General features: G+C 38.7%; 1 protein-coding gene across 11 annotated transcripts in view; it reads right to left on the bottom strand.

The window, feature by feature from the left end:
- Positions 1-647: 647 nt before the first annotated feature.
- The window catches only part of EFCAB2 (EF-hand calcium binding domain 2), a 122,000-nt gene continuing 104,499 nt past the window's right edge, over positions 648-18,148 (bottom strand). For all 11 annotated transcript variants that reach the window (XM_072830279.1, XM_072830272.1, XM_072830277.1 and 8 more), the window contains 4 exons: positions 6,086-6,165; positions 5,429-5,471; positions 5,256-5,322; positions 648-993 (listed from right to left, as the gene is read on the bottom strand). In XM_072830279.1, the coding sequence (XP_072686380.1) occupies positions 878-993; positions 5,256-5,322; positions 5,429-5,471; positions 6,086-6,165 (306 nt within the window). In that variant the 3' untranslated portion in view covers positions 648-877. The remainder of the gene's footprint in view (positions 994-5,255; positions 5,323-5,428; positions 5,472-6,085; positions 6,166-18,148) is intronic.

Below are 18,148 nucleotides of genomic sequence, written 5' to 3' on the forward strand. Positions count from 1 at the left end.
TTCCTTACTTTGTCAATTTCCATTCATATCTTCTTATCTCTAGATTCAATAACCTTGACTCTGTTAGCTACTCTATAAATGGTAACACGCTGGATCAGCACACTTAAATTTTACTCTAAGTAACTATTAGAGATTGGTAGTGTTGAGATTGGTAATCAACACTCATAAGGGATGAATTATTAATATTCATTCCAACAACTCCCCTTCCAGATCAGATGCTGAAAGGTTTGTTGTTTGTTGTTTCACCAAGTTGCTACTCATCTTCAGTCTGTGGTCACTCTGCCCCATCCCAAGATCTTTCTATGACATATCTTGGGTCATTCTGGTCATTCTTCATTTTGTCAGCTTAATGAATTTGAAGGTCATCTATCTGGATTTTATTGTAGAAAATCCACAACAGGGGCACCTGGGTGGCTCAGTGGTTGAGTATCTGCCTTCGGCTCAGGTCATGATCCCAGGGTCCTGAGATTGAGTCTCGCATCAGGCTCCCCACAGGGAGCCTCCTTCTCCCTTTGCTTATGTCTCTGCCTCTCTTTCTGTGTTTCTTTGTTTCTGTGTTTGTTTCTGTGTTCTTTCTCATGAATGAATGAGTAAATAAATAAATAAATAAATCTTAAAAAAAAAGAAAATCCACAACAATGCACGGATAATGTTAAAATGTTTTAAAGAATTGGCTTTAAAATAATTAGTCATTTGTCATTCTGTAAGTCTAGACATACCAAATAAATTTGTGTTCATCTTTAAAAAAACAAAGTATCTTGAAATAGTTGTCACCAGGTATTAATTAGCATGTGTAGGAATTATAAGATGTAAAATTAACAAAGACAGGCCATCTTTACAGTCATCCTTTCAATGAGAAATTAAGTCTTCAGGGCACCTAGCCGTCATCTACCACCATCATGGCTATGTAGTCCTTGTAACGAATGGAATTCGATTCTGGGTCAATTGCAGCGGACAACATTTCTTCCATTTCTTCCTGAGAAAAAGGCTCACCTGGGAAGGACAAGAAGGCATATTCATCACTGACAATCTTCTGAAATTTTTTTTTCTCTTCCCACCAGCCAGCTTCATTGCCCTGGAGCCACCCAGACCCCGATGGGTCGCTGGCTCCCCTCCCTGGAGCCCTGAAGACAGCACACCACACCAGTCCAGGGATTCCAAGAGCCTGCTGTTGTGCCCCTACCAGATTTTGGACTTATTTAACCTTGTAGATGTCATAGCTCAAGCAACCTATGAAATCAATCACTTCAGCCAACATAGCAGGAGAATATTAAGACACCCTGAATGAAGTTGTTTATTTATTTAAATTAAGGCTATTGGGATTGCCTAAGGATTCACCCGAAGTCCCAGTTTTCTAGGAAGTCTTATCACTACGTTCTCAACGATGTGAGGACAGGACTACATGGTCATTATGCAAAATTTCTCAAGAGCAGATAGCAGAGGCTCGAACTGTAACAAGTGTATCTCTGACTATTCCCTAACCAGGTCTGGCCAATGTTGTGATGCCAGCTGAGCCCAGGGACAGATGCCATTCATCAACCATGTCAAAATGGCCCTCTTTGTCACAGCTCGGCCCAGTGTTGCTGTCGAACAAAACCAAAGGTTGCATAGAAAATCTGTGGCTTTAGCTGGATTCAGATAGCAGCTGAGGATCATCTTGGACATTGTTTTCATCAAGATGAGAAGCAAAATTAGGAAGAACGGAAGAACACTGGAAATGTTACTGGCTACTTAAGAAAGAACTTTGTCCTGATACTAAGCAAAAATTCAGAAACATCCAAATCATCACTTTCCCCCTAAAGAGTCTTCTCTGAGCAGGTAAGTTACCAAGGCCTGAGGATCACTTACCTTCTGAGCTTGTCACCTGCAACTACAAACAATGCTTTCTAAGTTGGAATTCAGCCCATACTACAGAAATTATTCAAGTGGGGATCATGATGATGATGATGACAGATTACCAAACAAGGAACATGTGTTGAGTTCTTGAAACCATACTTACATCCTAAGAAAAGAAAAAATGCCTACAGAGCCTACAGAGACAGATTCTGAATCTTTCTTATACCTGATTAAAGGCTAAATCCACTACCAATGAACTCTGATGGGCACCATGGAAGTCCTTAAAAGAATACTAGTAACAACCACTTATTGAGAGCTACTGTGTGCCAGACACTGACCTATGTGCTTCAGATACATTAACTAGGTCAACCTCCCAGGCATCTCATTAGAGGTAAGAACTGCTACCCCACTTACAGAAGAGGACACCAGGGCTGCCTGGGAGGCTCAGTGAGTTAAGCATCCGACTCCTGATTTCAGCTGAGGTCATGATCTCAGGGTCATGGGATCAAGTCCCGAGTTGGGCTCCATGCCCAGTAGGGAGTCACCTTGAGATTCTCTCCTTTCTCTCCCTCTGCCCCTCCCCCTGCTTGTGCTCTCTCTCTCTTGCTTTCTCAAATAAATAAATAAATCTTAAAAGAAGAGGAAGAAGAAGAAGAAAGAGGAGGAAGAGGAGGAGAGGACTCCAGCAGTCAGACAGGAGGCTGCCCGTCTCAGCCAGTGGATGGCAGAGCTGGGATCTGGACACCATAGCCCAGCTCAAGGTCCCCAAACTCAAGAAGCAACTCGACTTCTCAAAACAAGGCCTGGCTCACAGTAAAATCCAGAAGGCAGTCATGCCACTTCCTTGGGCAAGGAAGGAGATACGCAGTACTTGATTAAGGATGGAAGGAGAACTGCTTAATGATGAAGAGCACAATCTTGGGAGGCTGACTGCCTGGGTTCAAATGCTCAGCTGTCTCCTCAGCTTTAAGGTCTGGGACAAGTCACTTAACCTCTCTATGCCTTAGTTTTCTTGTCTAAAATGAAGTGACAATAATAAGTGTCTACAGAATATGGTCATTATAAGAGTTATTATTTAAATAGCATTTAGAATGTTGCCTAGCACATAGGTGGCAATATGTGTTTATTTAAAAAGAAACATTTTTTTGAGGGCCACCTGAATTGCCTAGTCAGTTAAGCGTCTGCCTTCAGCTCAGGTCATAATCTCAGGGTCCTGGGATCAAGCCCTACATCAGGCTTCCTGCTCAGTGGGGAGTCTGCTTCTCCTTCTGCCTCTGCCTGCCACTCTCCCTGCTCATGCACTCTCTCTCTCTCTCTCTCTCTCTCTCTCTCTCGTTCTCCTTCTCCCCCACCAAAATAAATAAATAAAATCTTTAAAAAAATTTTTTTGAGAACTTCCCTGCTGCTAAATACTGTCTGACATCAACACATGCCTGGACATCTTGTAGGAATTTGATTCAATGTAACCACATTGACATGTTTGTCATGTGACATCCTGGGCATTCAGAATGCATATTCCCAATCTGACCAATATTCTGTGGATATTGCGAAAAGTCATGTTGTATCCATTGCAGTCCATTTCTGATCTCTCTATGGCGGCAGCAGCGTTACCACAATACGCTCATCCAGGTCAAACCTCTGCTACCTCTGCCTCAGCTCCCACCTCTGTCCCCTGTACTCTGTGACTCACAAAGACCCATGGATCCTGTCCCACTGTACCTATCTCTTCTTTCCATGCCCACTGCCAGCACTGGACTGACCCCACTAGGATAGCTGCACAAAGCCCCAGTAGCCTCCTGACTTCCCTCACTGTAACATTTTTGGATCTCTCTCCATTGGCCCCTTCACACATTCTTCATTCATCTGCTCGTTCATTCATTCAACACACATTTATTCAGACTTACTCTGCAGGGGCTGTAATGTGCAAGACTTTACTCCTGCTCTCAGCAACTCATCATACAAAGTATATTACCTTGAGAATCCACTGTCTTATACTGCGAATTGTCTTATGTTACTTTTATTTCCCCCAGAATAATATCCTGGAGAAATGGAGAAGATTTAGTACCTCTCACCGCACTTGGCACGCCTCACCTACACACAGCAGGTCACCATATCAGTGCCTCTGAACTGTGTCAGGCCATTTTGACTAAATTCATATTGCCTAATATAATCCAGGATTCACTCCCCCTAATTAAGCCTTAGGGTTAAGAGGCTGATGCTTTCAAGGCCATTTCCTCCCATCACAGTAAACCCCTAAGACATCTGTTACAGTGTCACAAGAGTGCTTGGGAACGGCTATGACAGCCATGTCATCCTTGCCCTCACTGCCTACAGCCCCACATCGTGGTGGGTCAGGTCGACATGGTCCAGGCAGCTGCACAGGTGGAAACAGTGTTTGTCTCCCTTCCTCAGAATTACTTGCATTTGTGATTCCATCTCAAGTGATTGCAGCTCTGAATCACAGAGGACTCAATCTGCAAACCAGCGAACTGAACAAGGGATGGGAGGTTGGGGAGGTGCAAACCAGAGAACTGAACAAGGGATGGGAGGTTGGGGAGGTGACCAAGATGAGTGTGGTTGAGAAAGCCCATTAGGTCACTGACATTCAGGCAAAACAAACTTACACATCAGCCTAAGCAGAGAGAGTTCCTCAAGGAAACATGTCGGCATAGAGAGGTATGCCAATATTATGGATAAGTGTGTGTGTGTGTGTGTGTGTGTGTATAGGTCAAGGTCAAAGCAAATGTAGAGTTCCACCAGCATAAGAAGCTGTAAGTGTTTGGATGAATTCCATTCAATAGAGACTGTGTTATCTGTAACTTCATCAACTGAAACACTCTTAAAAAAGGAATTTTTATATAATCCAATTCAAATCTTCAATCTAGTAACCAGCATTGATTTATAGTGATTGACAGTTCATGTTTTCCAAGTGGCATAGCTTTTATTCTGAAGAATACTCTAAGTGAAAGGAGGGATTTCAATTTACAGAAGTATCTTTATACGTTACAAGATCCTAGAAGGCAACAATCAATCTCCCCATAACCTCCCCTTTGCCCACTTATGCCCCCAAAACTGAAACCACCCCAAAACCAAAATAATAGGAATAGTAAATAACTCTTTTAACCAGAATGATTGACTTAAAAGCATTCCCTAGGGGCATCTGGGTGGCTCAGTGGTTGAGCATCTGCCTTTGGCTCAGGGGGTGATCCTGGGATCCTGGGATCTAGTCCCACAACGGGCTCCCCACAGGGAGCCTACTTCTCCCTCTGCCTAAGTCTCTGCCTCTCTCTGTGTCTCTCATGAATCATTTAAAAAACTTTTTAAAACAAGCATCTCCTAGAATTTTTCCATAATATTTGTCAAATTATTAATCACTTAAATAAGTCACAATTATAAAATAAGTAATAAATCACTGGTACCTTCTTCAGTCATATACTTGATCAATTCTTCCTTAGTTAGAAATCCACGTTTGGATGGATCTAACACCTAGTAGAAAAGAAAAGATAGATATTATATTTTTTTACTTGGTGAATAAATTCTACAACATGAATTTTTCATATATAAACATATATAAAATCTGGAGCTTACACACCTCAAATGCTCGAAGAAGGATATCTTCTGGAATTGGTCTGTACCTAATTTATGCAGTAAAAGGAGCAAATGCCACAGGATTTAGCTCAGTTTTGACACAAAAATGATCACATAAAATGAAATAAAAGCTGCTAATATACAAGGATAATAATACTTCCCTCACTGTAACATTTTTTGGATTTCCAGATCTGAAAGTTGAGAGCACTCCACACCCAAAGAAGATGCTTATTTCAAAATCACTGGCATACGTGATGATATCTATTAGCCTTTTTCATCACTATGAAAATCAACTTATTTGGAAACAAAATTTCTACAATAAACTAACTGTGGTAAGCTCAGACTACACATTCCTTAGAAAAATAATCAGGGCAAATTCTCATTGATAACTCAAAATAGAAGATAATAAATATGTTGTTGATTTATGCTTTCTGTGGCCTTTTTGCTCTGTGATTACATTTTGCTTATTGGCTTAATGCAAATGTGGCTGGTATTCCTAAGCACATGTCAACTGGCAGTTCCGGGGTCTAGTGAAGAGTCAGAGGGAAGTTATCCCAGGATAAATACTGGTTGGGTATAATACACAAAGTGAGAAAGCCAAGTGTTTTGAAATTAACATAATCTTAGTCATTACTTCACCGTAACAGGTGCATGTTCTCACCTTTTTTCTAGTAGTACTTTGGTCATCACTGGAAGAAATTTTTCAAATCGAATGTATCCAGTGGGTTCTTCCTCCTCTACCTAGATATTCAATGAAAAATTGCCATGCGTTACCTCAACAAGTGTACTGAGCCACTCCTTTTTCACTATGCCAAGCGCTAGAGATTTGATACTGAGCATTCTCGGGCACAGTCTCTGCTCGTAGAGTTTCTATCTGGTAGTGGAAACAAGAGTGTTAACTATAAACACAGTGAAGTGAAGGAGCATGGGTCTATTGGAGTACAGAGCAAGGGAAAGTTCTAGGCCAGGTCAGGAAAAGCACTCATGAGGAAATCACACTGGAGCTGACTCCAGGTAGAGGAAACTGAGTGCCCCATGGAGGCCAGGAGGCTGGGAGGCATAGGAAGCATGGAAGGGGATGTTCCCAGATGAGGCTGGAGGAAGAGACAGGAGCCAGACCTTGCAGGGTCTTAAATGAGCTGTGGAAGTGACTTTGGTTGTTATGCTGAGACCAACAGGAGACCCCTGAAAGTCTGGTAGATGTGCCTATGAAAGATCACACTGGTTGTGGGTGAGGTGGCTTCTGTGGTGGGCTCAGCAGATCATAGAGCTCAGAGTAGAGCGGTGGCCATGAGGGAGAAGTGGATGGTTTCAAGGAATATTTAAGAAGTAAAAGCAATAAGACCCAGTGGCACCTGGGCTCAGTCAGTTAAATGTCTGACTCTTGGCTTTGGCTCTGGTCATGATCTCAGGGTCATGAGATCTAGTTCCGTGTTGGGCTCTGTGCTCAGCAGGTATTCTCTTAGAAATTTCCCCTCTCTCTCTGCCCTTGACCTGGTCACATGCGTGCATGTGTTTCTCTCTCTCTCTCTCTCTCTCTCTCTCTCTCTCTCTCAATAAATAAATAAATCTTTAAAAAAAAAAAAAAAGGTAATAGGACCTGGTGCTGGTGCTGCATCTATTATGGGCAAGAATGAGAAATGAGAGAGGAGTCCAGGATTCTGACTTGCACAAATGGGTTGGAGTGATGATCTTCTCTGGGATAAGGAACACTGGATAAGGGACCAGGTTAGAGGACCAATCATATCTCAAGGACCAAGCACACATCAAATTACTTTAATAATTATTAAATGCCTACAGCGTTAATGGAACTTTGTTATATCACCATTAGATAAGAGAATACTACATCTGAGAAAGAGAAATTTTGGTACCTAGCACTATTAGATGAGAATGAGAGATTCCCGCCCACAGGTTCAACTTTGATCGTGTAGCTGAACAAAACGCTATTGATCTGAACTTTCATGTCAGGCTATTTACAAGGAGCTGTAAATTTTCCTCTCCCTTTCAAAAGTCCTATTAAAAGGCTCATATATCCCAATTCAACAGAGGACCTTTCAACAGATTTATTGAGTAAAAAATAAGAAATCTGTAAGTTGTCGCTAACTGGAACATACTGTCGTCCAAATGACTATTTTTCAGTGGTTATTCTAGATGCTTTCACGTAGTATGAGGGGAGCCCTCAGGCTCCACTATCAACAGACAAAGTCATCCATAATGACAGTGATACTCCAGAATCTCTGAGCCCATCAATACATGAACAATTGTTTCAGCTGCCTCTAGGTACAAGGCAAGGTTGTGCAAATTAATGTTCATCTGGCTCTGCTGTGCTTGAGTAGCACTCTGTAACTACCTACCGCAAGAGCCTCTTAAAAATAAAATGTCAATCTCATGAGACTACCTGTGGAGGGATAATTTTTAAATTAAAATCGTGAGTTTCTCTGCTGATTACTCCAGAAATGTGCTCCAGAAGCTAGAGCAATGGTTTGTTTCCTTCTTCCTGCCATCCCCAACAAATCACTGTGGAGCAAACAATCTCAACCTTGAGAGATCAAGACCTCTCTGTATTTTATGAGCATCCTCATCAATCTACAAATGGCTTGTGGTTTTTCCAAAGGGAGTTCAACTCTCTAGCATTCTCTCCATCACACGAAAATTCGTAACACATAGTACGTGCCCTGTAATGCTTCCTTGGCTCCCAGAGGACTTACACGAGCCCCCAGTGCTCTGAAAGTTAGGGTGAAAACTGCAATCATTCTGGCCCCATGTATCTGTGAAGAGCCCAAACTGCACAAAAACAGTAAGTTAAAGATCTCTAGCTAATCAGGATACCAGAGGAGGTACACCTTTTCTTTGACTTTTTTAAAGTCAAAGATGGATAATGAATAAACAGAGGACTTGTGGTTACAAAATAAGAAGAAAAATAGGGAAATCCATCTTCATCTTGAGCAGACTGTGAAAATATTTCTATGACCCAACACTGTCCTCTAGAGGCCATATCTAATTCTTTCTTCTGTACAAAAGGATGTATACACGATGGTATAAAAACAATACAATAATATGATCATTCTTACTCCATTGTGTTAATAAACTGTTTAATATATACCATAAACTATTTTATATTATAAAAGGTTTTGTAGTATTAAATAACCTTTTAGGGCATCTGGGTGGCTCAGTCAGTTAAATGTCTGCCTTAGACTCAGGTCATGATCTCGGGGTCCTGGGATCAATCCCTACTAAGCAGGGAGTCTGCTTCTCCCTCTCCCTTTGCCCCTCCCCTCCCCTTGTGCTCTTTCCAAGAAATAAATATTTTTTTAAAAAATAAGCTTTTTATTTTAGAATAGTTTTAGAGAAAAGTTGCAAAAATACTGCAGAGTTCCCACATACTGCCCACCCAAGTTTCCCTGTTAACTCTTCGATCACTATGGTACAAATATAATTGGTTTGTTGTCACAATTAATGAGGTGATATTAGTATATTAGTAGTTACTAAACTCCATGCTCTATTTGGATTCGTGTTTTTCCTAAAGTCATTTTTAAAATATGGTAATTCCCCTCTCATAACAAAGAAATAAGATTCTATGTATCTGGAAACAAGAGTGGGGAGAGGGGAAGATAAGATGCGGTTCTATTATTTCTAGTGCAGGACAAGCTAGTTAACTTTATGAGGCTATATAGTAAGACAGGACAAAAACACTACTTTCTAGAAATGTTATGCAATAATGGCTCAATGGTTTTTTTAGAGCCACATTTTAAAATGCCTTTATGATTTAATAGAAATATATCAAGTATCGAACTATAATCGTGTGTATGTGTGTACAAGGGGAGATATATACATAAATAGAAGGAGAGAGGGGCACCTGGGTGGCTCAGTGGTTGAGTGTCTGCCTTCAGCTCAGGGCATGATCCTGGGGCCCTGGGATCGAGTCCTACATCAGGCTCCTCACAGGGAGCCTGCTTCTTCCTCTGCCTATGTCTTTGCCTCTGTGTGTCTCTCATGAATAAATAAATAAAATCTTTTTTAAAAATCAGGTGATGATAATTATGTGGGTTTGTTTCTGGGCTAAAGAGAATCCCTACAGGGATTTATTTTTTAAAGAAAAAGAGTTTTCTCAAGAAAAAAAAAAAAGAAAGAAAGAAAGAAGAAAGAAGGAAAGAAAGAAAGAAAGAAAAGAAAAGAAAGAAAGAAAGAAAGAAAAAAGAAAGAAAGAAAAAGTTTTCTCTGCTTTGTTAATCTCCATGATTATGATTATGATGATTCCATCAACAGCATACACACACATCTGGTTCTATATCATGCATTGACATTTCCTCCTAAAAGAATCAATCTCTGATGCTGAAATCTCAAACACAACCTCCCTGACCCACCAAATGGATCTAACTTGTTCATGCAGAAGTTTGGTCCTCCCTTCTATCTGTAAATGCCACACGACATGTGCTGAGAACATATTCCATTGCTAGGCAGACCTAATACCATGTGCCCGGCCCCAATCCACCGCCTACAGGACAGGGCACTGCCTTCCCCTCCACTGTCTCCCTCCATGCCTCTTTGGACAGGGAGAGAGTAACTGCCAGCCACCAACCACCCTCCTCTTCCAAAGACAAAAACAAAACAAATAGATCTTGTTACCGCAAATAGGAACAAGGCAAAATAAGTTATAATCTGGTTTTGTTTCTGCCACAAGGAGGGAGAATGTGCTGAAAGGAGGTAATAACTGTCAAGTAGCCTCAGCAGCATTTATGAACGCAGAAGGAAGAAACCACTTTGCAGGAAGATCCCCCAGCTCCGCCTTCAAGTACCACTTACAGCGAATTCATTGAACGGTATGCAGGCAGATGTTCGCCTGGCACACCAAGGCCCAGATCTGCCTGGCCACTTGTCTCCCAAGAACTAGGGCAGAGCATGCAGCCTTGAAGAGAATACGCTGCTTCATTGCCACACAAAGGGCCCAAGTCCTGGAAGCTACCAGTGCACCTGTAGACATCCCAGTCTTTCTGCCCCCTCTTCCCAACATGAAGAAAGCTCAGTAAATATGTATGGTGTAGGATTTTAAAAAAAATATATCAGCATTTATCTAAGTCTCAAAGCATAGGCAAACACTGGGTTCCCACTCCACTTTGGCAAAAGTTCATATTCTTAATCTGTTTTGCTTCTGTAGGAAGTCAGGCACAGGGAGGTGAAGTGCCCACCTTGTCTATATTGGGTCAGGTGTTTTGATGGGACCATGGTCCAGAGTTCTTACCCCCATTCGATAGGGAAATGATTAGGCCATCCCTTTTCTCATTAAAGCATTATTTATTTTAATGCCAAACTCACTGAGTAGGTGCAATAAAACACAGTGAAAATTCATTTCTCCCCAGTGATACAACACTCGGTCAATAAATTGAACTATTTCATGCTTCACAAACGCAAGATAGTATCGGTAGTTAAGATGGTTTAAAAAGCATCTACATTTTGACTAGTTCCAGGTCACCAAATAAGATATGCATACCATTTTTAACTATTTGTAATAAAAAAAAATAAAACAAAAACCATGAGATATTTCAAGTTAGCTCTAAATAACACACATTCAAATTATTACATAAATCATGTCTCAAATGAAAAAAAAATCATGTCTCAAAATGAAAACAGTAAATTTAGATATTTCTCTACCTTGGATGGAATAAAATAACAAAAATATATTGGCATTTGTCAAAAAAATTATTCTTTGCAAAATGAAAAATCTATTTTGGAGAGAGAGAGAGAGCACAGGATCAAGGAGAGGCAGAGGGAGAGGGAGAGCATCTCAAGTGGGTCCCACACTCAGTACAGAGCCCAATGTGGGGCTCAATCCCAGGACCCTGAGATCAAGACCTGAGCCTAAATCAAGGGTTGAACTCTTAACCTGAGCCACCCAGGTACCCCCAAATGAAAAATTAAAAGAAATCTACTTTAGAATATATTTACTTCAAACATTCCAAAGGGCTACTATAAAAAAAAAATTAGGATATGTGATTCTTTCAGGTTTTAAGTCCCTTATTAATATAAGTATCAAAAAAGTTTGAATCATCTCCCAGCGGACCATTAGAGATGCTAAGAATCAACAGGTGGCTAAACCAGATAATTGCTAAGGTCCCTTCCAACTAGGACTTCCTACAACTTGAAGCTATAGGAGAACTGGTGGCTGTCAAGCCATTAATTTCCCTATTTTATTCCATTGCGTGTTGAGGGAAGAAGTCTAGGAATTCCAGCTCAACTAACTGAACTCTAAGATCACAGTCATGTTAAAAACATCCATGGGGAAATGATATGCAAGGAAGTACACTAAAATATTATGATCATATTAAGGTGTTGGATCACTGGAAAAGATTTTTCTCTATTTCTTTAAAAAAATTTCTATATGTATTACTTTATTACAATAAAAATTTGAAATAAAAACTTGTATTAGTCTCATTATGACTGTTTATATGAAATTGTGAAATGCATTTATTTTAAATATTATGTATTTATGTAAAAGAGGGAGAAAACCACTTTTACAGATTTCCCTGGGTTTTGTTTCCTGCTGTTGATCACTGTTTTAGCTCCATTTACTGTTTTTCTTCTAACTACAGATGTGTGATACTCTCAGGGTATTCCTTGTACAACACACGATCCCCTCAGCTCTCCCCGCCCCTCGCCATTTATCTATTTCCATTCCAAAGTCATGGCTGGTAGCCATTACTAGATAATCTCCAAAGTACTTCTTGGTCTACAATTCTTTTTATTTATTAATTTATTTAAGATTTTATTTATTTGAAAGAGAGAGACAGCGGGAGGAGGAGCAGAAGTAGAGGGACAAGCATAAGAATCCCCACTGAGCACAGAGCCCAATGCCGAGCTCAATCCCAGGACCCTGAGATCATGACCTGAGGCTGAAATCAAGAGTCTGCCGCCTAACGGGCTGAGCCATCCACCCGCCCCAATCAGTCTACAATTCTTTAACTCCAACATCTAACATTAGCACAAATGAGAACAGATCTATTTCCCTTCTCCCACTTTATCCAACACCAGTGTACTTAGGAAAAATAACAGATGACAGTATTTCACATCACCAGCTATTTCAAAATCAGAACATAATTGCTCCCACCCTTTCTCAATCTCTGAGAAGCTTGGTACAGTTGGGTTCTGAAGGCTGTGACATCTCAGGCTCATCTGGAATCAGGATGATGCGATTTAAGGTCAGATTGATGAAAGCTATCACTTTACAAATATGTGGATTATGCAGATTTTACTCTACTAACTAGACAGTCATTTCTGAAGTTTCAAACACAAAAATTTCTGAGGATACTTAATTAAAAATAATGAGAAACTGTGATTTGGGACCTTTGGGGCTTGTGGTATGTCTGGTGTGGTATGATATTTTTCATCCAAGACGAAATATGCAGGAAATGACTCAGTAAAACCATTACATTGTTTTCGCTGGTTACTAGGGAATATTGAACACGTTGACATCATACAGGCTACAGGCTTCTCACCACTATTAATTTGACATTAAATCACTGACCACAGAAAAAGCAACAACATTCATTTGTGAGTTTCTTCATTTTGCTAAATGAATAGGACTGAACACAATCTCAAATATTTAAATGCCTAGGTATTCAAATTTTTGATGTTCACAATTTTAAAGTGTTTGAAACTATCTTGAGACATATTAGGATGAGGTTTCTTCAGTTTTCTTTGGTCTCTGCATGCCTGGTACCTGGCACGTGGTAAATGCTTGGTAATTATTTGACAAATGAACAATTAACAGCTCACAATAGTTTTTAATTACTTTTATGTACTGTAAACTTGGAATTTTGGAGCACACGAATCAGACTTATTGTAAAACTCTTCTTTCAAGTATATCTGAAGTGCTTTGCAAGCCTGAATTTCCCACTATTCTGATACTAGGTCTTGCAAGCACAAGAAGAAAGTGTTAAGAAACATAATAATAACCACAGGAAATGGTAGAGCAGGTTCTTGAACCAGATTATGGCAGGCTTCATTCTCAGTGCTAAGGATGCAACGATGTACAAAGCATAAACTCTGTGTCTTCAAGAAGTTTTTGATAGAAGTGAGACACAGACACATAAGTTGGTAACTTTGGATTATGTTGAACACTACTGACAAAACTATCTATTAGAATAGATGTGTAGTGGCACTTCATCCTCCCCAATAAATATAGATATTCATCATATTTCTAATATTAGTTAAAATAGATGTTTGTATATTCTGGATACAATGTCAAATAAATTATTTGCAAATATGTCTCCCCCAATCTGTGATTTATATTTGTTTGGTTTGTATATTTATATTTGTTGGTTTTTAACTGTGCATTTAAATGGGCAATACTTTTTAATACTGATGAAGGTAATCAATTGTTTGTTGTGCTTTTCTTTTTTTTTTTTAATCGTTCATGCTTTTTGTGTCTTATCTAAGAAATGTTTGGCTAACCCAACATCACATGGTTTTCTCTCTGTCTTCTTCCAGAAGTTTATAGCTTTAGCTCATCTATTCAAGTCTATGATCCACTTCAAGTTAACCTTTGTGTGTGGAGTAAAAGAATGCTGAAGTTTGTTTTCTTTCTATTCAGATATCCATTTGCTCCCACACTATTTATTGAAATGATAATCCTTACCTTCATTGAATTACTTTGGCAAATTTGTCAGAGATCTAAGTATGATTCTATGTCTGGATCCCCCAGTTTGTTCCATTGGTTTGTATGCTTCTCAGTACACAAATATCACACTGTGATGATTACTGTAGTTTCACTGTAAATCTTGCAATCAGGTAGTAAAATTCCACCTTTGCCCTTCTTTTTCAAAATTATTTTGATTATTCTAGTTCCTTTGCTTTTCCATCCAATTTTGGCTCATAAATTTCTTCAAAAAAGCCCGCTATGATTTTGATTGCAAACATATTGAATCTATGAATCAAATAACTGACATCCTAACAATGTTGTTTTGCAACCCACCAAAATGTATATCTATCCATTTAAGTCTTAATTTCTCTTTATAGTGTTTGCGTTTAAGTCTTGCCTTTATTTTGCTAAATTTATTCATTATTACATTTTCATGCTTTTTAAAATGTAGTTGTTTATTTGATTTCATTTTTCTTATTGTTAATTTCTAATTATAGAAATACAATTAATTTTTCATGCTAACCATGTAGGCTGTGATCTGGCTAAATTCTCATATCAGTTCTAGAGCCTTTTTGGCAAATCTCTTAGGATTTCCTACATGAAAAATCATGTTGTCCGAAATAGAAATAGTTTCACTTTTTCTTTTCCAAACTGTATCTTTTATTATTTTTTCTTATCTTGTTGCACTAGCTAGGACCTCAAGTAAATGATGGAGAAGAGTGATGAACACAGGCATCTGCACCTTGTTCATGATTTTATGTAGAAAACACTGAGGGATCCCTAGGTGGCTCAGCGGTTTAGCGCTGGCCTTCGGCCCAGGGCTTGATCCTGGAGACCTGGGATCGAATCCCGCATCGGGCTCCCTGCATGGAGCCTGCTTCTCCCTCTGCCTGTCTCTGCCTCTCTCTCTCTCTCTCTCTCTCTCTCTCTCTCTCTCTCCTGTCTCTCATGAATAAATAAATAAAATCTTAAAAAAAAAAAAAAAGAAAAGAAAACACTGAGTATGATTTTAGCCTTGAATTTTCATAGCTACCCCCTGGCCAGCTTGACAAGTTTCCTTTTATTCTTCATTTGCTGAGTATTTTTTTCTCTTTGATGGGTACTGAATTTTTTCAAATGCTTTTTTTCCTTATTTACTGAAATGATCATATGGTCTGTCTACTTTGTTCTTTGAGGTAATACATTACATTGATTGATATTAAGCTAACCTTAGATTCCTGAGATAAACTCCACTTGTTCATGATGTGTTATCCTTTTAACATATTATTGAAATTGATTTGGTAAAATCTTATTAAGGACTTTTTACATCTTTGTTAATAAGATCTATTCTTTTTTGTAATAGGATTGTCAGGCTTGAACATCAGAGTAATGCTAGCCTGGAAGGTGTTACCTCCTGTAATGTTTTCAAACAGAGTTTTGCGTAGAATGGGTACTAGTTCTTCCAGAAATGTCTGAGAGAATGCACTAGCAAAGCCATCTGAACTTCTAATTGTCTTTATGGGAAAGTTTTTAATCATAAATTTAGTTTTTATAATTGATATGGGGCTATTCTAATTCTCTAGGTTTTTTGGGGTCAGTTTTGGTAATTTGTGTGTCTTGGGGAATTTGTCCGTTTTATCTAAGTTGCCAGGTTTATTAGCATAAAGTTGTTCCTTTCTTATCCTTTTAAAATGTCTGAAGGATAATGATAAACCCTCCTTTAATTTTGATGTAGGTAATTTGTCTTGATCACCTTAGTTAGAAGTTTATCAATTTTATTTGAAAAGACTAGTATTTTGCTATCAGTGATTTTCTCTGTCCATTTTCTATTTCACTGATTTCTGCTGTTCATAATTGTCTTTCTTTCATTTATATTGAGTTTATGTTGCTCTTCTTTTTCCAATTTGTTACAATGAGAATTTTGATAATTAATTTTAGGCCTTTTTTTCTTTTCAGGTATAATCATTTAAAGTTATAAGCTGGTCTCTAAGCACTGCTTACCTGTATCCCACAAGCTTGATATGTTGTATTTTCTTTTATGATCAAGTTGTTTATCTTTATTAATATGAATCCTTTTTTATTCCACATTATAAAATGCATTTATATTTATTTAAGTGCATTTTATTTTGATATGTTGTATTTTCATTAATGTTTGCAAAATAATCTAATTCCTCTTGTGATTTCTTCTTTGATTTGTGAATTATTGGAAAGTATGTTGCTTAATTTCAAATTTTTTTTCTTAATTTCAAATATTTGAAGATTTCCTAGTTATCTTATTCTCTATTGGTCTCTGACTTATTTCATATTTATTTTTTATTTAGAGAGAGCGAGCAGGAGCAGTAGGAAGAGACAGAGGGAGGAAGAGAGAGAGCATCTTAAGCAGGCTCCACACTGAGCACAGATCCTGATGTGGGGCTCGATCTCACAACCCTGAGATCAGGACCCGAGCCAAATCAAGTAAGTCACTTAACTGACTGAGTCACCCAGGTGCCTCTTCATTCCATTTTTTTTTTTAAGATTTTATTTATTTATTTATTTATTTATTTATTTATTTATTTATTCATTCATGAGAGACACACAGAGAGAGAAAGGCAGAGACACAGGCAGGACAAGCAGGCTCCATGCAGGGAGCCCGACATGGGACTCGATCCCAGGTCTCCAGGATCACGCCGTGGGCTGAAGGCGGCACTAAACCGCTGGGCCACCTAGGCTGCCCTCTCTTCATTTCATTTTTAAAATCAGAGAAAATATCCTATATGATTTCAATTTTTAAAGATTTACTGAGACTTGTTTTATGGCCCAGCACTTAATCTATCCTATTGAGCATTCCATACACTTGAAAAAAACATGTATTTTGCATTTGTGGGTGTAGCGTCCTATAAATATCAATTAGGCTGGGGTGATTGATGGTTGATCATCTACATCTTTGCTGATATTTTATGTAGTTACTCTATCAATTATTTAGAGAGGGTTTTTAAAAGCTCCTTCTATGATTGTGGAATTGTCTGTCTATCCCTTTCTCTGTCCATTTTTGCCTCATGGATATTGCAGCTGTGTTATTAGCTACATGGACATTTATGATTTTTATACCTTCCTGATGAATGACCTTTTAAAAAAAATCACTGTATAATGTCATAATCTTACCAACATAGGTCTTATTTTGCAAATGTCTTTTAGTTCTCCTTTCTAATTACTTTAAATTCTCCACAATTCCACTTAGGTTTGAACTTCAAAGGCTGTAAACCTCTACATGCCCTTCCCACTGGTACTGAGATATTGTCACATCCTCCTAGTTCCCACATGGAAGATCCTGGAAGGTTCTAACTTCATAGTAAAGGAAGAATTTTTTGGTAACCTGTATGCCAATAAAATTTGGGTATTAAGCCTTCTCGCTGTTGCTGAGTTTTGTGATATTCCAAATGGGCTGAGATTACTTGGGGCCAGTTGGTAACTGAAGAATATGAAATAGAGGGATCAATGCCAAGTGATTTTTAAATGATCTGTTTTAAGAGAAACATCACACTTTATACTGCTCTTTAGGAAACGAGGGGCTGAGAGTATGTACTTAGACTATAATTTAAGTAAATGCCAACTAGAGAACTGCACATAGGTTTTGATGTTTTACAGAAGTTTAGAGCATCATCACATTATTGCATTTTAAAGCAAAAGAAGTAGAAATAGTTTTCATTTCTGAAACTATTACAGAGCACTTAGCAATAAGGGATTCACTCCTAGAGCTTTACTATTTGGAGCTCTGGTTTTCTAAATGTATTTGATACCAACAAATATCTACGTGCTTTTTCTCTTCTCATTTATTTGGGAAACCTCAAAAAAGGATAGTCACACCCAAAACTTCTGAAGTATATCACTATAATTTAATTTGAATAAATTGTGCACAAAGACAGAAAAGTACATATAGGGCTTAGGCAACAGTCATCCGTCCTGGTCCAGCTGTTCTAACCATTTGTAACTTTCAAAGGTTGTGTCAATATATCTAAGAAAGGGGCAATGACAAAATAAAACGCAGGGCCCTGAGCATCTACTGTGATTAACTGCCCAGACCCATGGGGTAACTTCAGTAGACAGGCACCTACAGAACAAGCAACCCCA

The sequence above is a fragment of the Canis lupus genome, chromosome 6, assembly GCF_048164855.1.
Source record: "Canis lupus baileyi chromosome 6, mCanLup2.hap1, whole genome shotgun sequence".
NCBI lineage: Eukaryota > Metazoa > Chordata > Mammalia > Carnivora > Canidae > Canis > Canis lupus.